This window comes from Ursus arctos, unplaced genomic scaffold, assembly GCF_023065955.2.
Source record: "Ursus arctos isolate Adak ecotype North America unplaced genomic scaffold, UrsArc2.0 scaffold_23, whole genome shotgun sequence".
NCBI classification, from domain to species: Eukaryota; Metazoa; Chordata; class Mammalia; order Carnivora; family Ursidae; genus Ursus; species Ursus arctos.
Window position 1 is genome coordinate 8,544,339 of NW_026622908.1, and position 22,101 is coordinate 8,566,439.

At 39.1% G+C, this 22,101-nt stretch overlaps 1 protein-coding gene across 4 annotated transcripts in view; it reads left to right on the top strand.

Moving 5' to 3' along the window:
- Nucleotides 1-21,303, top strand: part of GTF2H1 (general transcription factor IIH subunit 1) — a 37,304-nt gene extending 16,001 nt beyond the window's left edge. For all 4 annotated transcript variants that reach the window (XM_026512254.4, XM_026512255.4, XM_026512256.4 and 1 more), the window contains 8 exons: nt 4,384-4,511; nt 4,620-4,707; nt 8,364-8,452; nt 8,833-8,950; nt 12,957-13,047; nt 13,504-13,619; nt 15,056-15,148; nt 20,287-21,303. In XM_026512254.4, the coding sequence (XP_026368039.1) occupies nt 4,384-4,511; nt 4,620-4,707; nt 8,364-8,452; nt 8,833-8,950; nt 12,957-13,047; nt 13,504-13,619; nt 15,056-15,148; nt 20,287-20,373 (810 nt within the window). In that variant the 3' untranslated portion in view covers nt 20,374-21,303. The remainder of the gene's footprint in view (nt 1-4,383; nt 4,512-4,619; nt 4,708-8,363; nt 8,453-8,832; nt 8,951-12,956; nt 13,048-13,503; nt 13,620-15,055; nt 15,149-20,286) is intronic.
- Nucleotides 21,304-22,101: the final 798 nt, after the last annotated feature.

Genomic DNA, 22,101 nt, shown 5'->3' on the forward strand with positions numbered 1-22,101 from the left:
CCCCTGCTTGTGTTCCCTCTCTCCCTGGCTCTCTCTGTCTCTGTCAAATAAATAAATAAAATATAAAAAAAAAAGAAAGAAAACAGTCTTCCTAGTCTTCAACTAGTTTAAAAATTGCCTTCAATGTAGATTGTGCTTTTGAAAATATAAAGAAAATTTCATTATTTGGAGTGATTTATTAGAAGTGCTTGTCAATAGCACTGTTTGCTGTTAAAATTGCTGTGAAAAATTGAAATTCCTACATGACTTGCTAAAACTTTTTTTAAAAGACTTTTGCTCCCATTGGTACTTCTCTAGGTAATGTGAAGTCTTAGCGTATTATGAATCCAGATTTATTCTCTGATGTTATTCTGAAGAAATGTGGATCAATATCAGTAGGCCAAGAAAAGATAAACATTTTTCCATAGAGCACTGTTTGTCAGATCTAGAGCATGCCCGTGACCCTTAGCCCACACTAGTTCCAATATGTGTCAACAGCTAGCCCACCAGGTATGCGCCACCTATCTCCGAATCGTGACTACAGACTTACAGATACATCCAGTCACGGGAAAAGATGGGATCCCTTTTGATTGAGGCAAATTCCGTTCCCACCCCTATCTTCTAAGCTAGAAGCCTGCCTTCCTCAGTTATTGTCTTCACACTCAGATTTTCATTTTCTTACCTTTCTTTTGGTTCCTCTTCTGGCCACATACACGTTTTCTAAACTTTTTCCTTTATTTTAGTGTATGGTACTCACGAGGTGAGGAAACCAATGTTAAACTTTTGACCTACAGTCTTTAGCAGAAAATTATCCTTGGTGCCCACATGAGTCATTTCCTTAATGAAATTGAGTTTTCTAGGTAATTCTCCACATTCAGGCACTTTCTTTGTGAATTTCAACATATTAAAATATGGCCCTGCCCTCCTTAATCATCCTGAAAAAATGAAGCTTTGTGAAGCTTAGAGGTGTAGCTTAATGTGGGGAAAATGTGCCTTTTTTTTTTTTTAATATTTTATTTATTTATTAGAGCACAAGCAGGCAGAGACTCGCTGCTGAGCAGGAAGCCTGATGTGGGACTCGATCACCAGACCCTGGGATCATGACCTGAGCTGAAGGCAGACGCTTAACCAACTGAGGCACCCAGGCGCCCCATTAGTGCTTTTTAAAAAAAATAAAATAAAAATGATGGTATGTTGGGGTGCCTGGCTGGCTCACGTGGAAGAGCATGCTACTCTTGATCTAAGGATTGTGAATTTGAGCCCCATTTTGGGTGTAGATTACTCAAATAAAATTTTTTTAACTTTAAAAAAAAAATGATGGTATATTACACATATTCATGTGTGACTTTGTTCTTCACTTTGCCTATTATCACTGTCAGTTCAAGCTAAACCATAGTTGTTAAGCGCGTAGACTGTAAAACCAAACTACCTGGCTTAGACTCTGACATTTTTTTTTTTTTTTTAACATTTCTAAGCCCAGTTTTCTTATAAAATGAGGTTGATAGTACTGACCTTAGCGGGCGGTAGGAAAATTGAGGAGATGTTGGTTAAGGGTACCAACTTGCCACCAGCAGATGAATAAGTTCTAGAGATCTAATGCACAGCGTGTAGTCAACAATGCTGTGTTATAAACTTCAGAGTTGCTGTATCTTAGTCATCCTTACCACAGAACAGGAAATGATAATTACATGGCATGACAGAGATGTCAGCTTTAGGGTAATCATATTGCAATATATAAATACCAAGTTAACACATTTTATACGTTCAGCTTATGAAATGTTAATATGTCAATTGTATCTCAGTGGAAAAAATGCAATACAGAAAAGATGTTGACTTTATAGGATTGCTACAAGAGTAGAAGAGTGTGGTACGCAGTGAGGGCTCAACAAATAGTAGGTGTTACCATTATTTATGTTTTTTAGTGCCTGCCCAGTATTCCGTTGTATGGAAATGTAAATATTTATATAACCAATTCCCTTAATAGAAATGTTGGGTGATTCAGTTTTTCCTTTGGTGCCTCTCTTTCCTCTGTCATCCTCTAGCTGTTGTAACTGTCCCATGATGTGGCCTCGGGCCACCTTCAGGATACATCGTCTTCACTCCGTTGCTTTAAATACTAATATGTAATGATGAATCCCAGGTAGCGCTGGTCTCTTTGACCCCAGAACTCCAAAATTATACATCCACCTGCTTACTTGCTATCTTCCCTTGGATACTTCACAGACACCTCGGCATGGATGCACAAAGTGGAGCCTTTTATTCCTCTCTTAAACCTATTTCTTCCTGGGTCTTCCCTGTCTCAAAAAAAAAAAAAAAAAAAAATTACCATTGGAACGCCTCAGCGGCTCGGTCGTTTAAGCATCTGCCTTCAGCTCAGGTCATGATCTTGGGGTCCTGGGATCGAGTCCCATGTCGGGCTCCCTGCTCAGTGGGGAGTCTGCTTCTCCTTCTCCCTCTGCCTGTCTGTCCCCCCGCCCACCGCTTATGTGCATGTGCCCACACTCCCATTCTCTCTCTCTCTCTGAAATAAATAAAAACTTAAAAAAAAAAAAGAAAATTACCATGGACTTAGTTGCTCAGGCCAAAACCTGGAATTCTCCTTGCTTCCTCCCCTTCCTTCACCTCCAACACTCAGCTCATCAGCAAGTCCTCTATAACACATCTCTGATTTGTCCACATCTGTCCGTCTCCACCTTCCACCCTCTCCCTGTTACTAGGCTACTGCCGTGTTTGTCTTGGTTGTTTTCATTAGCTTCCTAATTCATACTCCTGTTTCCACTTTTGTTTCCTATAGTTACTTTCCTCTAGCAGGAAGGTATAAATCAGATCTTGATAGTTTCCTGTGCAAAACTCTTTAATGGATTCTCATTGAACTTAAAATCAAAACTGCTGCAAGGCTCTTCTTGATTTGGCCTCTGCCTGCTTCTACCTCAGTTTGGGCCACTTACACTCATTCATGCTCTAGATATCTAGATATAAATTTCCTATGCTGCATTTTTAAGAATTAATCTTTATTCCCTTCTAATGTCTTATAAAATATTTTGAAGAAAATGTATAAGTTTGCTGAAGCATCTTTTTCAGGTGTTACCACTTCATATAGGTTATTTGCAAGAAAAAAAGTACTATTCATTTGAGATAAAGACATTATTAACTCCACTTTGTTAGGGATTAGTCCTTTCCCCTTCTCCCTCTCTGCCTTACCAGTGTCATTACTGAGAAAGAATGTTCACCAGTCCATCCCCAGTGATTGTCACCTTCTCTTTTCAAAATGACTAGCTGGAGTTAGACGTGTGGTCATTCATAATGTAACAGACTGATCCTAGATTAATTATGATCTCTTCCCTGTAGAGGGCTTTTAAAATTCCTTTTATTGTTTCATTTCCGTTTTTAAAAGACCATAGTGGGGCTTCTATTGGAAGGGAGGTGTGTGATATATAGATAGTTCTGTTCTAAGACTTAGAGGAAAATGTTCTTCCTTTGAATTTGTATTGGCTACTTCCTCTCTTGTAGCACATAGAAGTCTTAACTATGTGTACTGACTTACAGCCCAGCACCCTACTAACTTGTATTCTGGGTCCTTTGGCACAGGTCTTAACAACTTTCTGTCCATAAGGCCCAGCACAAACTCAGTACATGTTTGAAAATACCTGTTTCTCCAATATCTCATTTTACAGAGCTTGGAAAAATTGACTACCCTTGCTTAGACTAATACTTAAAAAGTTATAAAGCCAGAATTTGAATCCATATTTATGTGACTCCAAAGTCCATGCTTTTTTTCACTGTATTCTGTTTCTTCATTTAATATTTTGCTAACTATATCTAAAACTGCTCTTTAAAAAAATTCACAGTTTGGGGCACCTGGCTGACTCAGTCAGTAGAGCATGCAACTCTTGATCTCAGGGTTATTAAGTTTGATTCCCCAGATTGGGTGTAGAGATGACTTGAAATCTTTTTTTAAAAAGTACGCAGTCTTAAGTTTTTCGTTGTTGTTTTTTTAAGATTTTATTTATTCGAGAGAGGAAGAAAGAGCACCAGCAGGGGGGAGGGGCAGAGGGAAAGGGAGAAGCAGACTCCTCCCTGAGCAGGGAGCCTGATGCAGAGCTCCATCCCAGGACCCTGGGATCATGACCTGAGCTGAAGGCAGACGCTTAACCGACTGACCCACCCAGGCACCCCAAAATGCACAGCGTAAGATTAAGATTATTTTTGTGATGTCAGAAGGAGCATATTGTATTTTTATGTGTATGTAACTTTTTAAATATTTATCTGTAAAAATTGAGTAATGCTTAGAATTAATATAGTCCCATCATCCAGAAAATTTTTTCAGCTAAGCATCTCTCTCGTAATGGATAAGAAAACCAGAACTTTATTTTGATTTTTAATCTTCCAAATTGTTTCTCATAGGGCTATGGCATCTCTTCCGTGCCATCTACTTCTAATTCTAAATCCATAAAGGAGAATAGTAATGCTGCCATCATCAAGAGGTTTAACCATCACAGTGCCATGGTCCTGGCAGCAGGTCTCAGGAAACAGTTAAGTATACATGCAAAAGTGCAGTAACTGGGCTTTTTAAGGTAGCCAGATGGAGTTGTGTTGTTGTTCTGCTTGTGATTTTTAACATTTTCCCCCTTTGTTTTAAGAGAAGCACAAAATGAACAAAATGGTGAGCCCAGCAGCATCGATGGAAATTCTGGAGATGCAGATTGCTTCCAGCCAGCAGTCAAAAGGGTATGGGTAAAAAGTTCAGAAGGTTTAGAGCTCAGGTTTCTCCAGATACCTTGTATAACTGCTAGAATTTTATGTTAATCCTTGACGATTTCAAATGACCCTGTTCTTCTGACCAAGACATTAAGCATTTGGCATGAATTATAGAACGTTTTAAAGAATACTTTCTCGGTTTTAACTTGCCAGCCAGCTTTCCATGCACTCTTGTCTATTAACTGTTCTTATTGGTTTTGTTCTCTTTTTTCCTTCACATGTACACATACACACATATTGACATACAGTTTGTGTTCTGGGCAAGAGTATTCAACAAAGGCAATATGACAGGAAGAAAAACTAAAGGTTTGTGTATATGATTTTAAAAGATAGGACTGGGGCCTCGTGTTAAACCTAGCATTTCAGAGTTAGAAATGTGTTCTTATTAAATATCGAAGAAATCATTTGGGGCTGTGGGGAAATATGGACAGAATTATCTACTTCCATATTTCTTTCCTTGAATCTTTGCCAAGCTACTCTACCTCTCAGTTTTTTTCAAGTTCCTCCCCAATTATAAAAACATACGATAGAATTTTCTTAGAGGGCAATCAGGCAATATGTATTAAAATTTTAAAGTCTGTGCCCTTAATTCCATTTTTGGGACAGCATTATATTTTGAACAGTTATTTAAAAAGGAAAAGATGTGCAGATGTTTAGACACAAATACTCATTACAGTGTTATGAAATAGCAGACATTCTAATAATAGTGTCTGTGGTATGTTCATACAATAGAGATTGGTGCAGCCATGAATAATTTAAAAAGGATTAATGACATACTGAATTAAAAAGAGTTCACATATACCATAACAGTAGTTTAGTTCATAAAAAATTAAATTCAAGAAACCAGGGGCACCTGGGTGCGGCACCTGGATGACTCAGTGGGTTGAGTGTCTGCCTTAGGCTCAGGTCATGATCTCCCGGGATCATGAGCCCTGCATCAGGCTCCCTGCTCAGTGGGGGAGTCTGTTTCTCCCTCTGCCCCTCACCCCACTCTCATGCTCTCTCTCACACGCTCTCTCTCAAATAAATCTTTTAAAAAATAAATTCAAGAAACCTTGAGTTGCTGAATATATTAGGGGGTAGGAAACAAAAACGAGTAAGAGTTCTTATCCTCAAAGAGTTCAGTGTCTATAGGGAAGACGAAATCAAGTTCTTCCCAAAATAAAACTTGAAGTATAGTTACTGTTATTTATAGTAGGAATCAAAGAAAATAAAAATTCATGAATTAAATAAATGAAAAAGCTCACAGAACACATACTATGTGATACAATTTCACATATTAAAAAAAGTTCATAAACTTTTTAAAAACGCCTTCAAAAGAATACACTAAATGGTTATCTTTCCGTAAAGGAATCACAGATGAGTCTTACACTCTAGTTCATGTTTCTGTAACTTAATGTTTCTACAGGCTTATCCACTTTCAAAATTAACAAAGCCGGGGTGCCTGGGTGGCTCAGTCAGTTAAGCATCTGCCTTTGGCTCAGGTTGTGATTCTGGGGTCCTGGGATTGAGCCCTGCATTGGGCTCCCCACTCAGTGGGGTGTCTGCTTCTCGCTGTCCCTCTGAACCTTCCCCTTTTCTCATGCTCTCACTTTCTCTTTCTCTCTCTCAGATGAAAAAATTAAAAAATCTTCAACAAAGCTAGTAAGATTTTTTTTTCTTTTTAAGTTTTTATTTAAATTCTAGTTAGCATATGGTTCGATATTAGTTTTCAGGTGTACAGTATTTGTTTTTAAAGATTATATTCATTTATTTGAGAGAGCATGAGCGGGGGTGGGGAAGTGGAGAAGACTTCCCTGCTGAGCAGGGAGCCCAACATAGGGCTCAATCCCAGGACCCCTAGATCACGACCTGCGCCAGAGGCAGCCACTTAACTGACTGAGCCACCCAGGCACTGCTACAACTTAGTGATTCAGTACTTATATACTGCATTACCTGGTGACCATCACAAGTGCAGTCCTTTAAAAAATATTTATGGGTTGAATAAATATTTTTTTTCTGACTAAGAAAAGTAAAACTAAAATGAAAGTTACAGAGAGGAGTTTAAGATGAAATCTAGGAAATGATGCTTTTCTTTGCAATACTGTGCACTAAGTACATTTGATTCGTGGTAATTAAAGACGTGTCAAAAATCATGGTTTGTGTGAATTTTCACAAGTTTCAATAATAAATGCTGGTTCTAGACGTTCTTTCAAATCACTAGTTTGAAATAGTCTGATGTGTGTTCTACAGAAGAGTTTTATAGAATGAGAGATTCAGAAGTAATAATAGAGTCCTTATTTTTATGGAGTTTCCAGTTAGGTATGAGAGGTCACCGAATGAGGCCTTGGCAGAAGTGTAGGATTTGGGTTATGGGAGGTTAGGTTAAGGACATGACTTAGGTAAGGAACAGCAGGGGTAGAAATGCACTTGATCTTATGTGAAAAGTAATAAAGATTAGATTTTGGTATGCCTTGAAGTTGGTAGAAAGGTGGGTGGAGAGTTGAGAAAGTAGTAAAAAAATTCGCCTCGGTAAAGTGGGAGACTGATGAATGGTGTTACTCTGGATATTGTACTATGATCAGTTCTGTTCCTATACAAGGGGACTATTCAAACTGTCCATATAGGGGCAATTTCAATACTAAGTTTTCAGGTTGATCTTTTTTGAGAGGATCTTTTTTTTTTTTTTTAAGATTTTATTTATTTATTTGACAGCGAGAGAGGGAACACAAGCAGGGGGAGTGGGAGAGGAAGAAGCAGGCTCTCAGCAGAAGAGCCTGATGTGGGGCTCGATCCCATAACGCCAGGATCACGCCCTGAGCCGAAGGCAGACGCTTAACGACTGCGCCACCCAGGCGCCCCTGAGAGGATCTTTTTTGAGAGAGATTTAATAACCAAAACGTTTTGATCCTACTCTTGGTAGCTACGGATGAGGGTTGACCAGATGAATTTCATAGCTACATAAGGGATGAAATATTGTAGAATTACTTTCACAAATGGCCATGTAGATTGCTTTCTTATGTCTTTTATAATTAACATAGGCTATAGAAATTTAGCAGTCTTCTGCTAGCACAGGAGAAAACAGGTTAGTAGAACAGAAGCAAACCCAAATACATGGAGGAATTAAATAAACATGATAAACACGGTAATTCAGAATCCATAGGAAACGACAGATTATTCTACAAATGGTGTTAGGAGGACTGATTAATAAAAAGAAACTGTGATTCCTTATTCCAAAATAAATACTAAGTGGATCAAAGATTTAAGCAAATAATTAATCGACAGAAGAATAAGCAATAAGGGAATAATTAAAACCAAACAACAACAAATGAGAAGAAAAAGTATTTGCAACACATACGATAAATTGGTCCTACTTCTTTGGGGGAAGAATAGTAAAATACACCATTTTCACCTGCCAGACTATTAAAAACTAGAAGTTCAGTAATACTTAAGATGGTCACAGTGTAGGAAAACAGGTACTCTGTAAGTGGTTGGTGAGAAAATGAGTTCAGCCAGTTGTAGAGTGGTCATGTCTAGGAATCGAAGTTCATAGTGGGAAGACTTCTTTACTCTCTGTACTTTTTCAGTCATGTTTTATTTTTGTGAGGAAAAGCTAACCATAAAAAGTGCTGTGTTGATAATTACAGGCAAAGTTACAAGAGTCCATTGAATATGAAGACTTGGGGAAAAATAATTCCATAAAAACGATTGCACTAAACCTCAAGAAGTCAGATAGGTGAGTTTGGTTAATACTAACTTAAGGCACAACAGTTATATAACACAAATCACTGCAGACTATATTCTGCAAGTATATATAGCTCTCAAGTTTTAATACCATAAGATACGGTATCCTTTTTCCCTTGAAAATTTACTTTGTGCATTTCAGAAAAGGATGCTTAAGTGAGCAGATGCAAGATAAAAATGTGATTCTCTGTGCTGTTTTCTTATTGCCCCTATAGCAATTAAGTTATTTTACTCAAATCTGTTTAAATGTATTATTTTTTTTTGCTTTGGAGATAATGTTACATAGAGACTCCTAAAATATTTGAAGGACAAATGTTGAGTGCCTTTATTCTGTGTGATGAGTAATTTCTTTCTTTTTTTGCTAATCTTCAGGTATTATCATGGTCCAACTCCAATCCAGTCACTACAGTATGCAACGAGTCAGGACATTATTAATTCTTTTCAAAGTATTAGGCAAGAAATGGAAGCTTATACACCCAGATTAACTCAGGTAGGTGACTCATACTGTTTGAAAACCAGAATTCCTGTAGTTCTTTCCTCAGTCTATGAGCACAACCATATTGAACTATATATGCTCTTTTAATTGGGTTTAAAGACCTATTTCTGCAAATAAATTGGGGAAAAAATCAAGAGATAGGGGGAAAAAGGCATTTGGATTATTCCAGAAGTTATCTGAAGTTAAGATGATAATGGAAAATAGATGAGTTTTGTGATTGCTAATTTTTTTCCTTCCACATACACTGTTATTGGGAAAATGTCCCAGATTTCCAAAAAACTTCTGGACATCACTGTCCAGATATTCTGTATGACCTCAAACTAGAATATATAAAATTGAGCTTATTATCTGGTCTTTATTTTTCCTTGCTCTTACTCATACTTATTGTTTTTTTAAAGATTTTATTTACTTAATTGTTAGAGCACAGGCAGAGGGAGAAGCAGACTCCCACTGAGCAGGGAGCCCAATGTGAGACTCGATCCCAGGACTCTGGGATCATGACTTGAGCCAAAGGCAGATGGTTAACTGACTGAGTCACCCAGGAGTCCCTCTTTTTCATACTTAAATTGATCAGGAACTTCCGTCCATTCTTCAGGATTTCTTGACTCCTTGGTTTAGGCAAACCTGATCAGTTTTCCACAATGCCACTATAAGTTATCTTTCTAGAAACAGAAATTTAATCTTATCACCCTGCAGCTTAAATCTTTTACTGCCCCCTTTCATTGTCTGAATGCCTTTGTCTGGTGCACCAGTGCCTTTACGGTTGGTCTGGCCCTAATCCCAGCCGTATCTCCTCCATTCCCTTCCACACACAACCGAGAGTCTTCTCTCCAGCCTAACACACTAAACTACCTAGAAAACGGAGAAAGCATTCTCTCTTCTTAGAGTGCCCTAAGCCTGTTTCTGCCCCTGAGGACCTAATGATTATCCAAAACTCAGCTGAAATTTCATTGTCTCTGTAAAGCAATCCTCAAATCCTCAATATTCCCAGTAACAAGTTTGGGGGGCGGGGGTCTGTTTTCATAAACCCTGAGGCAGAGTTTATACATGTCTTATAGCGCTTGTCACGTATTGGAACTTACTGATTTACTCTTTATTTTGAAATCTCAGATTTATAGAAAGTTGCAAAAAAAAAAAAATTTCTGGATCATTTTGAGAGTAGAAACTTTGAAATATTTCGGTTTGTATTTTTTGTATTTTCTAAAACGAGATTTTCTCATAAATTACACAGCATAATTACAAAATTGTAAGTTAACATTGATAAAGCATTATTATCCATCCTTTAGGTCTTAACACAAATTTTACCAGTTGTACCACCAGTGTCCCTTAACAGCAAAGAAAACTTTTTTTTGGTCCAGCATCCAGTTCAGGTTCATAAGTTGCATTTAGTTCTCATGTCTTTTTAGTCTCCTTTCAGATGGAATCATTTTTCAATCTTTGTCTTTCATGATCTTGATATTTGAGTAAAAGCCAGTTTTTTGTAAAATGCCCTCAAGTTGAGTTTCTCTAATGTTTCCTCATGATTGGATTCTTGTTACAGATTTTTGTCAGTAATACCACAGACGTGATGTGTCGTCCTCAGTGTGTCATTTCAGGAAGCACAGATTTATTTTTCCTAACTCCTGATCATTTGGGTAAAGTAGTATCTACCTGGTTTCTCCACCAGAAAGTTACTATTTTTCCCTTTGTAATGAGTTATCTTGAGAGATACTTTAAAGACTATGTAAATATTATACTTCTTATCAAACTTTTACCCATTAGTTTTTTAGAATCCATTGGTGATTCTTACCAGAAACAATTACTACCATGGTGGTGGTTAAGTGGTGATTTTTTTTTTCTTTAAGAGAGAGAGAGCAAGTGCACAAGCAGTTTGAAGGGTAGGGGGAGAGAATCTTGAGCATACAGCCTGACGGAGAGCTCGATCTCATGACCCGGAAAGCATGACCTGAGCTGAAGTTGAGAGTCTTCTCAACTTCTCGACTTCTTGACCCAACCACCCGAGCCAACCAGATGCCGCAAATGGTGATTTTCTAATTCCATCACCCCTTCTACTTCTGTCATTTGACACTGCTAAGACGAGGAGCTTCCCCTTCCTTCTTATGTATTTATTTACATCAGAATGGATTCACGGGTTTTTACGTTTTTCTGTGGGTTATCAACTGTTACTGTTTTTTTGTTAAACCAAGGTGTGATTTACATAGAGTGAAGTACCTTTTATAGTCTCCTGCAAATTTTAATAAACATAAACAGTTGTGTAGCCACTGGCACAATCAAGTAACAAAGCAGTTTTGTCACCCCCAGAAATGTACCCACTAATTTGCAATTAGACCCTTCCCAGGCCCCTCACACTGGCTCCTGTATCTTTCTGATGATGTCGTCATCAATTTTTGAGTACCTTACATTAGGGAACAGAGAGATAGATGTTCTAGCTTCATCTTATGCTTTCCCCACTCCAGCCACACAGTCTTTAGTGCTGGGTATATTTAGAAACCACGATCTGGGGGTGCCTGGGTGGCTCAGTTAGTTAGGCGTCTCACTCTTGATTTCAGCTGGGGTCATGGTATCAGGGTTGTGAGATCGAGCCCCACGTCGGGCTCTGCACTCAGCATGGAGTCTGCTTGAGATTCTCTCTCTGTGTAGAATAAATAAATCCTTAAAAAAAAGAGAAAAGAAACCAAGACATGGGTGCAGTGTACTTAGCTGTTGGAGTATCATTTGCTGCTGGTGTTATTGTCCCCTCCACAGGCAGAGCTGAGAAATATATTTATGTATATATATGCACACATAATAGATTTAGGATTATTTGACTACTTTTTTCTTTCTGGAATATAATTGTCCAACATCTGGCCCTTGGCCCCAAGTAGACCATCCTAACTTTTTTAAGCTGGAATCAATCTTAGATATATAAATTCTTGCCCACACCTACTCTGCATCCCAAAAATGATTTCATATCTGAGACACAATATAAATTGAGTCAAGAAGGCCCGAAAAGTTTTCTGTCCTCGGTGCAGCCCGTGGCTACTCAGCAAACTCAGCTTCTGGTTCTGACACATCATACTATTTCTGACAAACAGAAATAGGAATAGCATGAACTCCCATGTTCCCTTGACTCATGGTTGTCATGTCCAGTACCTTTACACCAAATTGAAAATTTGTTTTCGTCCAGTCCATATACACATGGATTTCTACTTACAAAACATCATTAAAAAGCCTCAGACTGGGGTACCTGGGTGGCTCAGGTGGTTGAACATCTGCCTTCGGCTCAGGTCTGCCAGTCTTGGGGTCCTGGGATTAAGCCCCATGTTGGGCTCCTGGCTTGGCAGGGAGTCTGTTTCTCCCTCTCCTGCCTCTCCCACTGCTTGTGCTCTCTCTCTGTCTCTTCTCTCAAATGAATAAATAGAATCTTAAAAAAAAAAAAGAAAAAAAGAAAAGCCTTAGCCATACTAACCCTGCATTTGAGTTAGTCACTGAATGATTTGTTCCTCTGTTAGGCAGTCACTGAATAGATAGGTCAATTATTTCCCTAACTGTTGATACTGATACAGTGGGGATTATGTTTTTTCCCCTTTTGGCTAGGTGTATTCGCTTCCTTAGAAAATGGCAAATGATCTATTTCTGCTCTGTTGAGGGTTCCCCCCCCCCCCCAGCTGCCAGCAGGTTCACATGTTAACATGTTGTTTTACTTGCTTTCTTAAACTCAGTTTTACCTTCAGTGGTTGGAGTTCACAAGTTGAGTTGGCGCTTAAGAAAGGGCTTTACTAGGCAAAAGTATGAGTTTTGAGGTCTAGAGACTTGCCTAGTATTGCTGGAAGACTGGTAGGTATTTTGTTTGTGTGGACACTGTGTTTCTGGCCTCATACAAAGTCATTCACTCGGGCTGCTATAAATTACATATTGTTATTCAGGAATAAAGGTGTGTTGAATATTTTGCTGTAAAACTGAAATGTAAGTGATATGATGGGAAGAGGAAAACCACCTTCTGTGTCTTCATTTCTTTTAGGTTCTCTCAAGTAGCGCTGCCAGTAGTACGATCACAACACTGTCACCTGGAGGAGCACTTATGCAGGGAGGGACCCAGCAAGCCATAAACCGTATGTGCCGGGCCACTTTGTCACTCACATGCGCTCTGAAGAGCGAGTTGGGAGAAGTGCTAAAGTACTTAGATTGGTTTTTCTTTGGAGCGTTTCCGGAACTTCTGTTTTTATGCATATAGATCCTGAGATCTATTTAGACAAGAGCTTAGGTTTCATAAGTATCATAATATTACAAACAGTGGTAGATTGCTGGTCTCCTTATATCATACTGAAAGCTTTTTTCTTTACTTTCCGACCTCTTAGAATAAAGGGAAACCTGAAACTTGCTCCAAAGTCTCAGGGAATTTAAATTCTAAGATCTGTTAGCCACAAAATCATTAACTTATCTCAGGGTAGCACATCCTGGTTTGGCATCGGCAAAGTACACATGTTCAGATTTATTCTGTGAGTGGTCGTTCTTTCAGAGACTATACGTATGTGGAAATAATTTTTATTCTGTTCTTTCTTCTGCAGAGATGGTGCCAAATGATATTCAGTCTGAATTGAAACACCTTTATGTGGCTGTTGGGGAACTTCTACGGCACTTCTGGTCCTGCTTTCCTGTTAATACGCCATTCCTAGAAGAAAAGGTGAGAATTGATTCCAAACACAGCCAGCTCTGTGGTAGTGTGACTTAGCGAAGTGTTATTTTGAAATTAGAAAATTGTATTACTTACCATGTGCTAGACGCTCGGATAGCTACTTGCATACGTTAATTTAAGCCTACAGCATCTTAATGGAGTAGGTACTGAAGCCCATTTTATAGATGAAGAAACTTGAGATCCTGACCAGTTCTATAACTTAGGATTATACATCTTAAAACTTGTGTCTAGCTGTAAGCCACTAGGAGCAATTGAAGAACAGAGACCCAAAACAAGTTACATCAGTAAAATTATTTATTTGGTATATTTTTTAGAGGTAATGAAATGCAAACTGAGATTGACAACAAATATAGCACTAGCTGTTTAACACTAAAACCCTTTTAACCAATTAAAGGACAGTTGACAAGTGGGAAAATATTTATAATACTAATAGTAATAGTTTATATAGATAGCTCTTTTAGACAACCGTTAAGAGAAAGGTTAAATAACCCATTAAAAATAATAGGCAAGAGACTTTTAACGGGCACATCACTAAAGAATGAAGCTGGCTCAGTAAACCTAAGAGGAAATTTTCATACTCACTAGTATTCAAATAAATTATCTTTAAAGATACAGTGAAAGGGGGGCACCTGGGTAGCGCAGTCGTTAAAGCTGCTGCCTTCGGCTCAGGGCGTGATCCCGGCGTTCCGGGATCGAGTCCCACATCGGGCTCCTCCATTGGGAGCCTGCTTCTTCCTCTCCCACTCCCCTGCTGTGTTCCCTCTCTCGCTGGCTGTCTCTCTGTCACATAAATAAATAAAATCTTAAAAAAAAAAAAAAAAGGTACAGTGAAAGAGCATTTTTTTAATCTATGGTTTTTAAAAGAACAAAAATTTAAAATAATCACTGATGGCCAGGTTACTAGGAGTCCCTTCTTCCATTACTCATACTACCTTTTTTAAAAATGCTTTGACCCAGAAATTCGATATTTAGGAATTTAACCTAAGGGAATAATTAAGAATATTTAGCAGTAGAGATGTTCCTCTACCACTGTCTGAAAGAAAATGTAGAAGTGACCTAACTATCTACCAGAAGGGGTTTTATTAAGAAGTGTTTGCTCTGCATACATTGAAATACAATGTATCCATTTTAAATGATGGCTTAGGTGAGTATTTAATGACTGAAAGATGTTCACATTAAATAAGTGAAGTTTTAAAACAGTATAATAAATGTGTTTATACACATACACAAAAAACATCCAGAGGGATATGCATTATTAATGAACCAAGGTGTTGATGAATCACTGAGTGGTGGTAGATATTGCTTCTCTGCCTGAGACCAATTAATCTTTTTTTTTTTTTTTAAGTAACCTTGTGTTTTTCTCTTGCTGCCTGTAGGTTCTTTGAGATTTCTCTGTAATTTATTATTTCTGTCATCTTTTGTAGGTAGTAAAAATGAAAAGTAATTTGGAACGATTTCAAGTTACGAAGCTCTGTCCATTCCAAGAAAAAATTCGGAGACAGTATTTAAGCACAAATGTAAGTCAACAATGTGATTTTGGCCTGATTCTCTTTCTCTGTGTTGCAAGATAATGAAATTAACATGTGAATAAGTAGATACATTTGGGGTTTTGGGTTTTTTTTGCTGAGAGTTATGATTTTTTTTTTTTAGGTTTTTTTTTTTTTTTTTTTTTTTAGTAATCTCTACACACAGTGTGGAGTTCTCATTCACGACCCCGAGATCAAGAGTGGCATGCTCTTCCAACTGAGCCAGCCAGGCGCCCCTCACAGCACTATTTTTTAAATGCAAAATGTATCATACGTTCAGAAGAGTGTATAAAATACCTAACACTTTTTAAAACAATAAAACAAGTATTTACCCACAAATCATCAGAAGAAATGGAACAGTACCAGTTCCCTGGCCAGTTGCCTGCCCCTCCTTGACACTCTTGCTAGGCCAGGACTAACCCCAGCATTTACAATAATCAGCTCCATGGGGTTGGTTGGTTTGTTTACTTAAAACACTCCGTGTCCGTTGTGGGGCTTGAACTCAACCCCAAATCAAGAATTGCGTGCTCTACCAACTGAGCCAGCCTGGTGCCCCAGTCATCTCCGTGCTTTGTTTTATAGATTTAGAACCTGTGTGTATGTTCCTAGAAAATTACTGTTTTGAAAACCCGAGGAGCAAGCACAAACCTAACCCTGCAGAGGCAGGCGGAACCGCTCCTCTGGAACAGTAAACCTCACAGGTGCTGCCTCCAGCCTCCCCGATGGCGCACCGCAGAGGCACGGCTGTGTGTGAGGTAGCGAGTGAACAGTGTCACTCCGTGCCCAGGATTTTTAACATTGTTTTTAATACAAGGCTAGAGCAACTGCTCGAGACCGGTTTTCCTATCTGTTCCGCAATCCTCTGGGACGACCGGGAAGGAAGAGTATATACAAGTTTAGGATTTAGTATTTCCGTAAGTAGGTTAATCAAAAGGAGGAGTTACACAAGCGAAAGCTTCAAATTCTTCGTCAGTAAGGTTTTTGGTGTTTATTCCCTAAAAGTTCTAAGTGGTTTTTCTCAAAATAACAGTAGAACTTATAATCAGAAAAGAAGCCTGAAGTACCTTCCTGCGTGAGCAAGGACAACGCAGGTTTCAGGTCAGGTGCCTTGACTGGAACCGCCCCGAGCACTGTGGTCAAAAGGATTCCGAGGCCATGTGCACGCATTACCTCAAAGATGTTGCAGGTTTGGTTCCAGACCACCACAGTGAAGTGATTCAAGTGAATTTTTCTGTTTCCCAGTGCATATAAAATTTACGTTTACACTCTCCTGTAGTCTGAAGTGTGTGATAGTTACATCTTCAAAAAATAATGTACATCCTTTTTTTTTTTTTAAGATTTTTATTTGAGAAACCGTGAGGATGAGTACAAGTGGGGAGGAGAGGGAGAAGCAGGCTCCCTGCTGAGCAGGGAGCCCCATGTGGGGCTTGATTCTGGGACCCCAAGATCACAGCCTTAGCCGAAGGCCCTCAACCAACTGAGGCACTCCCGTACATCCCTTAATTTTAAAAAAGTTTATGGCTAAAATTGCTATCCACCTGAGCTTTCAGAGAGTCATAATCTTTTTGCTGGTGGAGGGTCTTACCTCTCTGTTGGTGGCTGCTTAAGGTTGGGGTGGCTGTGGCAATTTCTTAAAATAAGACAACAGTGAAGTTTGCCCCATCAGTTGACTCTTCTTTTTGTGAACAATTTCTCTGTAGCATGCGATGTTGTGTCTTAGCATTTCACCCATATTAGAACTTCTTCAGAGTCAGCCTTCTCAAACCCTGCTGCTGCTTTATCAACTAAGTTTGTGTAATATTCTGAATCCCCTGTTGTCATTTCAACAATCTTCACAGCATCTTCACCAGGGGTAGATTCCATCTCAAGAAACTACTGTCTTTGCTCATCCTTGAGAAACGATTCCTCATCCATTCAAGTTTTATTATGAGATGGCAGTCATTCAGTCACGTGTTCAGGCTCCACTTCTAATTCTAGTTCTCTTACTGTTTCCACCACCCTGCAGTTACTTCCTCCATTGAAGTCTTGAACCATTCAAAATTAACCATGAGGGTTGGAATCAACTTCTTCCAAATTCCTGTTCATGTTGATATTTTGACCTCCTCCCATGAATCACGAATGTTCTTAATGGCATCTAGACTGGTGAATCCTTTCCAGAAGGTTTTTATTTTACTTTGCCTAGATCCCTCAGAGGAGTCCCTATCTATGGCAGCTATAGCCTTAAGAATTGTATTTCTTAAATAATAAGACTAGAAGTCAAAATTTCTCAACTCATGGGCAACAGAATGAATGTTGGGTTAGCAGGCATGGAAACAACATTCATCTCGTACCTCACCATCGGAGCTCTTGGGTGACCAGGTACATTGTCAATGAGCAGTAATATTTTGAAAGGAATCTTTTTCTGAGTAGGTCTCAACAGTGGGCTTAGTATTCACTAAACCATGTTATAAATAGGTGCGCTGTCATCCAGGCTTTGTTGTTCCAGCTAGAGAGCACAGGCAGAGGAGATTTAGCATGATTCTTAACAGCCTTAGGATAATCGAGTGGTAAGTGAGCATTGGCTAAAATTTAAAGTCACCAGCTGCATTAGCTCCTAATAAGGGAATCAGCCTGTCCGTTGACGTTTTGAAGCCTGACATTGACTTCTCTCCAGCTATGAAAGTCCTGGATGGCATCTTCCAATAGAAGGCTTTTTGTCTATATTGAAAATCTGTTGGTTAGTGTAGCTGCATTCATTCATTAACTCAGCTACAACTGGATAACTTGCCGCACCTTATACATCAGCGCTTGCTGCTTCACCTTGCACTTCTGTGTTACGGAGCCTGCTTCTTTCCCTAAACCTCATGACCCAACTTCTGCCGGCTTTGGGCTTTCTTCTGCAGCTTCTTCATTTCTCTCGGCCTTCACAGAACTGAAGGGAGTTAGGGCCTTCCTCTACACTAGGCTTTGGCTAAAGGCAATGTTGTGGCTAATTTGAGCTTCTGTCCAGACCACTAAAAATTCATACCACAGTAAGGCTGTTTTGCTTTCTTTTCTTTCTTTCTTTCTTTTTTTTTTTTAATTTTTATTATTTTTTTCAAGATTTTATTTATTTATTTGATAGAGACAGCGGGAGAGGGAACACAAGCAGGGGGAGTGGGAGAGAGAGAAGCAGGCTTCCCACTGAGCAAGGAGCCTGATGCAGGGCTTGATCCCTGATCATGAACTGAGCCAAAGGCAGATGCCCAATGACTGAGCCACCCAGGCACCCCGGCTGTTTTGCTTTCTTACCATTCCTTCGTATATTCACTGGAATAACACTTAATTTTTTTCAAGAACTTTTCCTTTGCATTCACAACTTGGCTAACAGGCACAGTGAGGCTTAGCTTTCAGCCTGTCTCAGCTTTCAACGCACCTTCCTCACTAAACTTCATCATTTCTAGCTTTTGATTTAAAGTGTGAGATATGTGACTCTTCCTTTCACTTGAATACTTAGAGGCCATTGTAGGGTTATTAATTAGCCTAGTTTCAGTATTGTGTGTCCGTGAGTAGGGAGTCCCGAGGAGAGGGAGAGAGAGGGGGGAACAGCCAGTCAGTGGAGCAGTCAGACACACATTTATCTTAGAGTCATGGTTGGTGGTGCCCCCCCAAAAATAATTGCAGAAACATCCAAGTCACACTGGTCACAGATTACCATAACAATATTATAATAATAATGAAAAAGTTTGAAATGTTCCAAGAATTACCAAAATGTGGGGTGCCTGGGTGGCTCAGTTAGTTAAGCATCTGCCTTCAGCTCAGGTCGTGATCCCAGCCAGGGTCCTGGGATCGAGTCTTCATTAGGCTCCCTGCTCAGTGGAGAGCCTGATGCCCCCCCCCGCCGTTACTCCCTCCCTCTCTCTCTCTCTCTGTCAAATAAATAAAAGTCTTCAAAAAAAAAAAAAAATTACCAAAATGTGACACAGAGACACAGAGTGAGCAAATGCTGCTGAGAAAATGGCACTGATAGACTCGATCAGTGCAGTGTTGCCACAGATCTTCAGTTGGTTTAAAAAAAAAAAAAAGTACACTGAGAAGCACGATAAAGTGCGTAATAAAACAAGGTATGGCATTCATCTCCTCATTGGCACTATGGAACGACTGGTGCCCATCAAGCAAAATAAATGATTTTTATATACTTTCCAGACAAAACTAAATAACACAAAACCTCGTCCCCCCATAATAATAATAGATGGGGTAAATAAGAGTGTTTTAAGTCATTGACATGCTAAAAGGATTTAGGACTTCCTGTCCCTGTCCACATACTGCCAGAACTGACTTGCAAACTTTGCAGGACATTACTTCCCACCACATAAACACTGTCCGTCTCCAAAGAAACATATTGTGAAGACATTCTCCTTCAGGAGTCTTTATCAACTTAGATCAGTTGTGGCCCTTTTGACTGCTAGTTATATCCATGACAAGGGTAAAATCTTTTTCTACTCAAGATACATAGTCCTGACCTAAGATATGACATAATACTTACGTGAAGCATTGACACCGTTTAGATTTTCTTTAATCTACTGAGTTATATTGAAATTCCATAACATTGGAGCTGGAAAAGACCATAAAAAACTTAGAAAAGTGCTTCAACAAGATTGGCTGTGCAGCAAAATTAGCTCCAGGAGCTTTTGAACATCAAAGATTCCAGATCTCATCCCACACCTGCTACATCAGAATCTTCAGGAGAGTAAGGCATTTTTCAAATGTTCTGTAAAATAATATTGATGCCCCTATCCTGGCCTTAGTCGACAGACTAATGTTTAAATCTAGAACTCATCAAATTCGTACACCTCCTTCATTTGACAGAAGAACCTGAGGCCTAGAGCCCAGTTTCAGCTTCCATGTTGTCCTATAGCTGGTTAATGACAGCACAGACACTACGACCCAGACAGAGCAGGTGAATTTCCAGCCTCTGTCCTACCATCTCTTACCTTTTATACAGAACGTGTCTGAAAATACCTTCACAGAGGGCTTGCAGGTTGCTCGTTGGGGTAATACAAACGAGCTTGGGACCTGCACTCGGCAGTATGTGCCAGATCTGGATCGGAAGCGTGAACTTCCCCAGCCTTTGCCCAGTTACTGCTTAAGTGTCTTGCCGTGTTTTTCAGTTGGTAAGTCACATAGAAGAGATGCTCCAGACAGCCTACAACAAGCTCCACAAGTGGCAGTCACGGCGTCTGATGAAGAAAACGTGAAGTGTCTGTGGCTCTCACAGGTTTTGTGAAATTAAGAGAACTGTGACCTGCAGTGACTCTGGAAACCTGGCCTGAGACACGCCCATGATCACACAGAAGTGACAAACATCTGCACCATGCCAACTCTCAGAGCTGATGCTGTTGTACTTGCACATTGTGAACTGACGAAAGGAACTGTGACTGAACTCAAAGCTGGGGAGGTAAATTAAGGCAGAACCAAAATGAGCTAAGTTGCAGATACATATATGTATATGTATATATACACATATATATATGTATATTTTAAAGAGACACTGTTTACTGCAGTTACTCAGGAACTGCTTTTGATCACATTAAGCTGCTTTCAGAAATTTAAAAAAAAAAAAACTTTTTAAAAGGGTGCATTGATAAAATCTGAGGTTTGTTTTTTTTTTTTCTTTGTAAATTTTTTTTCCTAAGTTTATGGCACAGGGTACACCTTAAGTATTTCTCCTCCATCCTCCACTTGGATCCTCAAGCTGTACTGAATTCTAGTTACATCAGCGAGTTAAGAGAGTACTTTAAAGTAAAGCAGAAGGAGACTGTTGCTCAACCATCAGGAAACAGTTCTAGTCAGAAGACATCGTTGGTCCTGTGTTTCCTACGGAAATAAGAAACAATAAATGTTGCACTGAATGTTTGTGGTTTGGAGTCCCTAAATGATTAAGAGGGAACATATTTGCAGAAAGTTGCGTGGGGTTTTTTTATGCAGAATTTTGTCAGAAGACAATGGCGCTGCATGTTTTTCTTTGAGTGCAAATGTACATTGCTAAGATTTTTTTTTTTAAGATGGCATGTGCTTTGAAAAGAGGAAATTGCATTTTTAAGAGTTTAAAAATCTTACGAGTGAGAAATATAAGAAATCTTACTTATTTTCACCTCTTTAGAGAAAAATAAAAGATGTTTCTCATATCTCCTTTTCTCCAGTATCTGACTGTTACTGTCCTTGGCGAATCGATAATCATTGCATAGTGACTGAAAAGCCTAAATGCAAAAAAAAAGAAAAGATACATTTTTGTTTCTGGAATCATGCCATATTTTGTTACTAGTAGGATCAACTCACTGTTTATCTAAGAGTTTAGATGTCTTATATTAAAAATTACAGAAAAAAGTAAAACTTTTAATAGATACTCTTTTAAGGTAAGACATCTCGTGGTTTCTCATATTATATTTACTGGGGTGGGCCATTTACTCTTTCTTAAAGCCATTGTACAAGCTGGTTGTCCTTCCTTTTTTTCTTGCTTTTTAAAAAAAATTTTTTTATTGAAAGTATAGTTGACATAGAATGTTATCTTCGTTTCAGGTGTGCAACATAGTGATTCAGCAACTCTACATTGTTATGCTCTGTGTTCACAAGTGTAGCTGCCATCTGTCACCATTTATTACAGTACCATTGACTATATTCCGTATCCTGTACCTTCTGTCCCAGTGACTGATTGATTCCATAATTGGAAACTCTGATTATCTTTCATATAATGGCTACAACAAGCCCAAAACCTGGACTTTGGTAAAAGAAAAGGGGTAACATCCCTTTCGGCTTCAGTCTTCCCATTTCTCCTCCAGATCGGTCTAGTAATGGTGTAATCTCTTAAACCGTACAGTTTTCCCGCGTGCTTTTCAAGTGTATTATCACTATAACTACTCAGAGCAATAGCGATGGAGCAGCAGGTAGGAGAACGTTCGAAATAGAAAAGTACGTCTGTGGGGAAA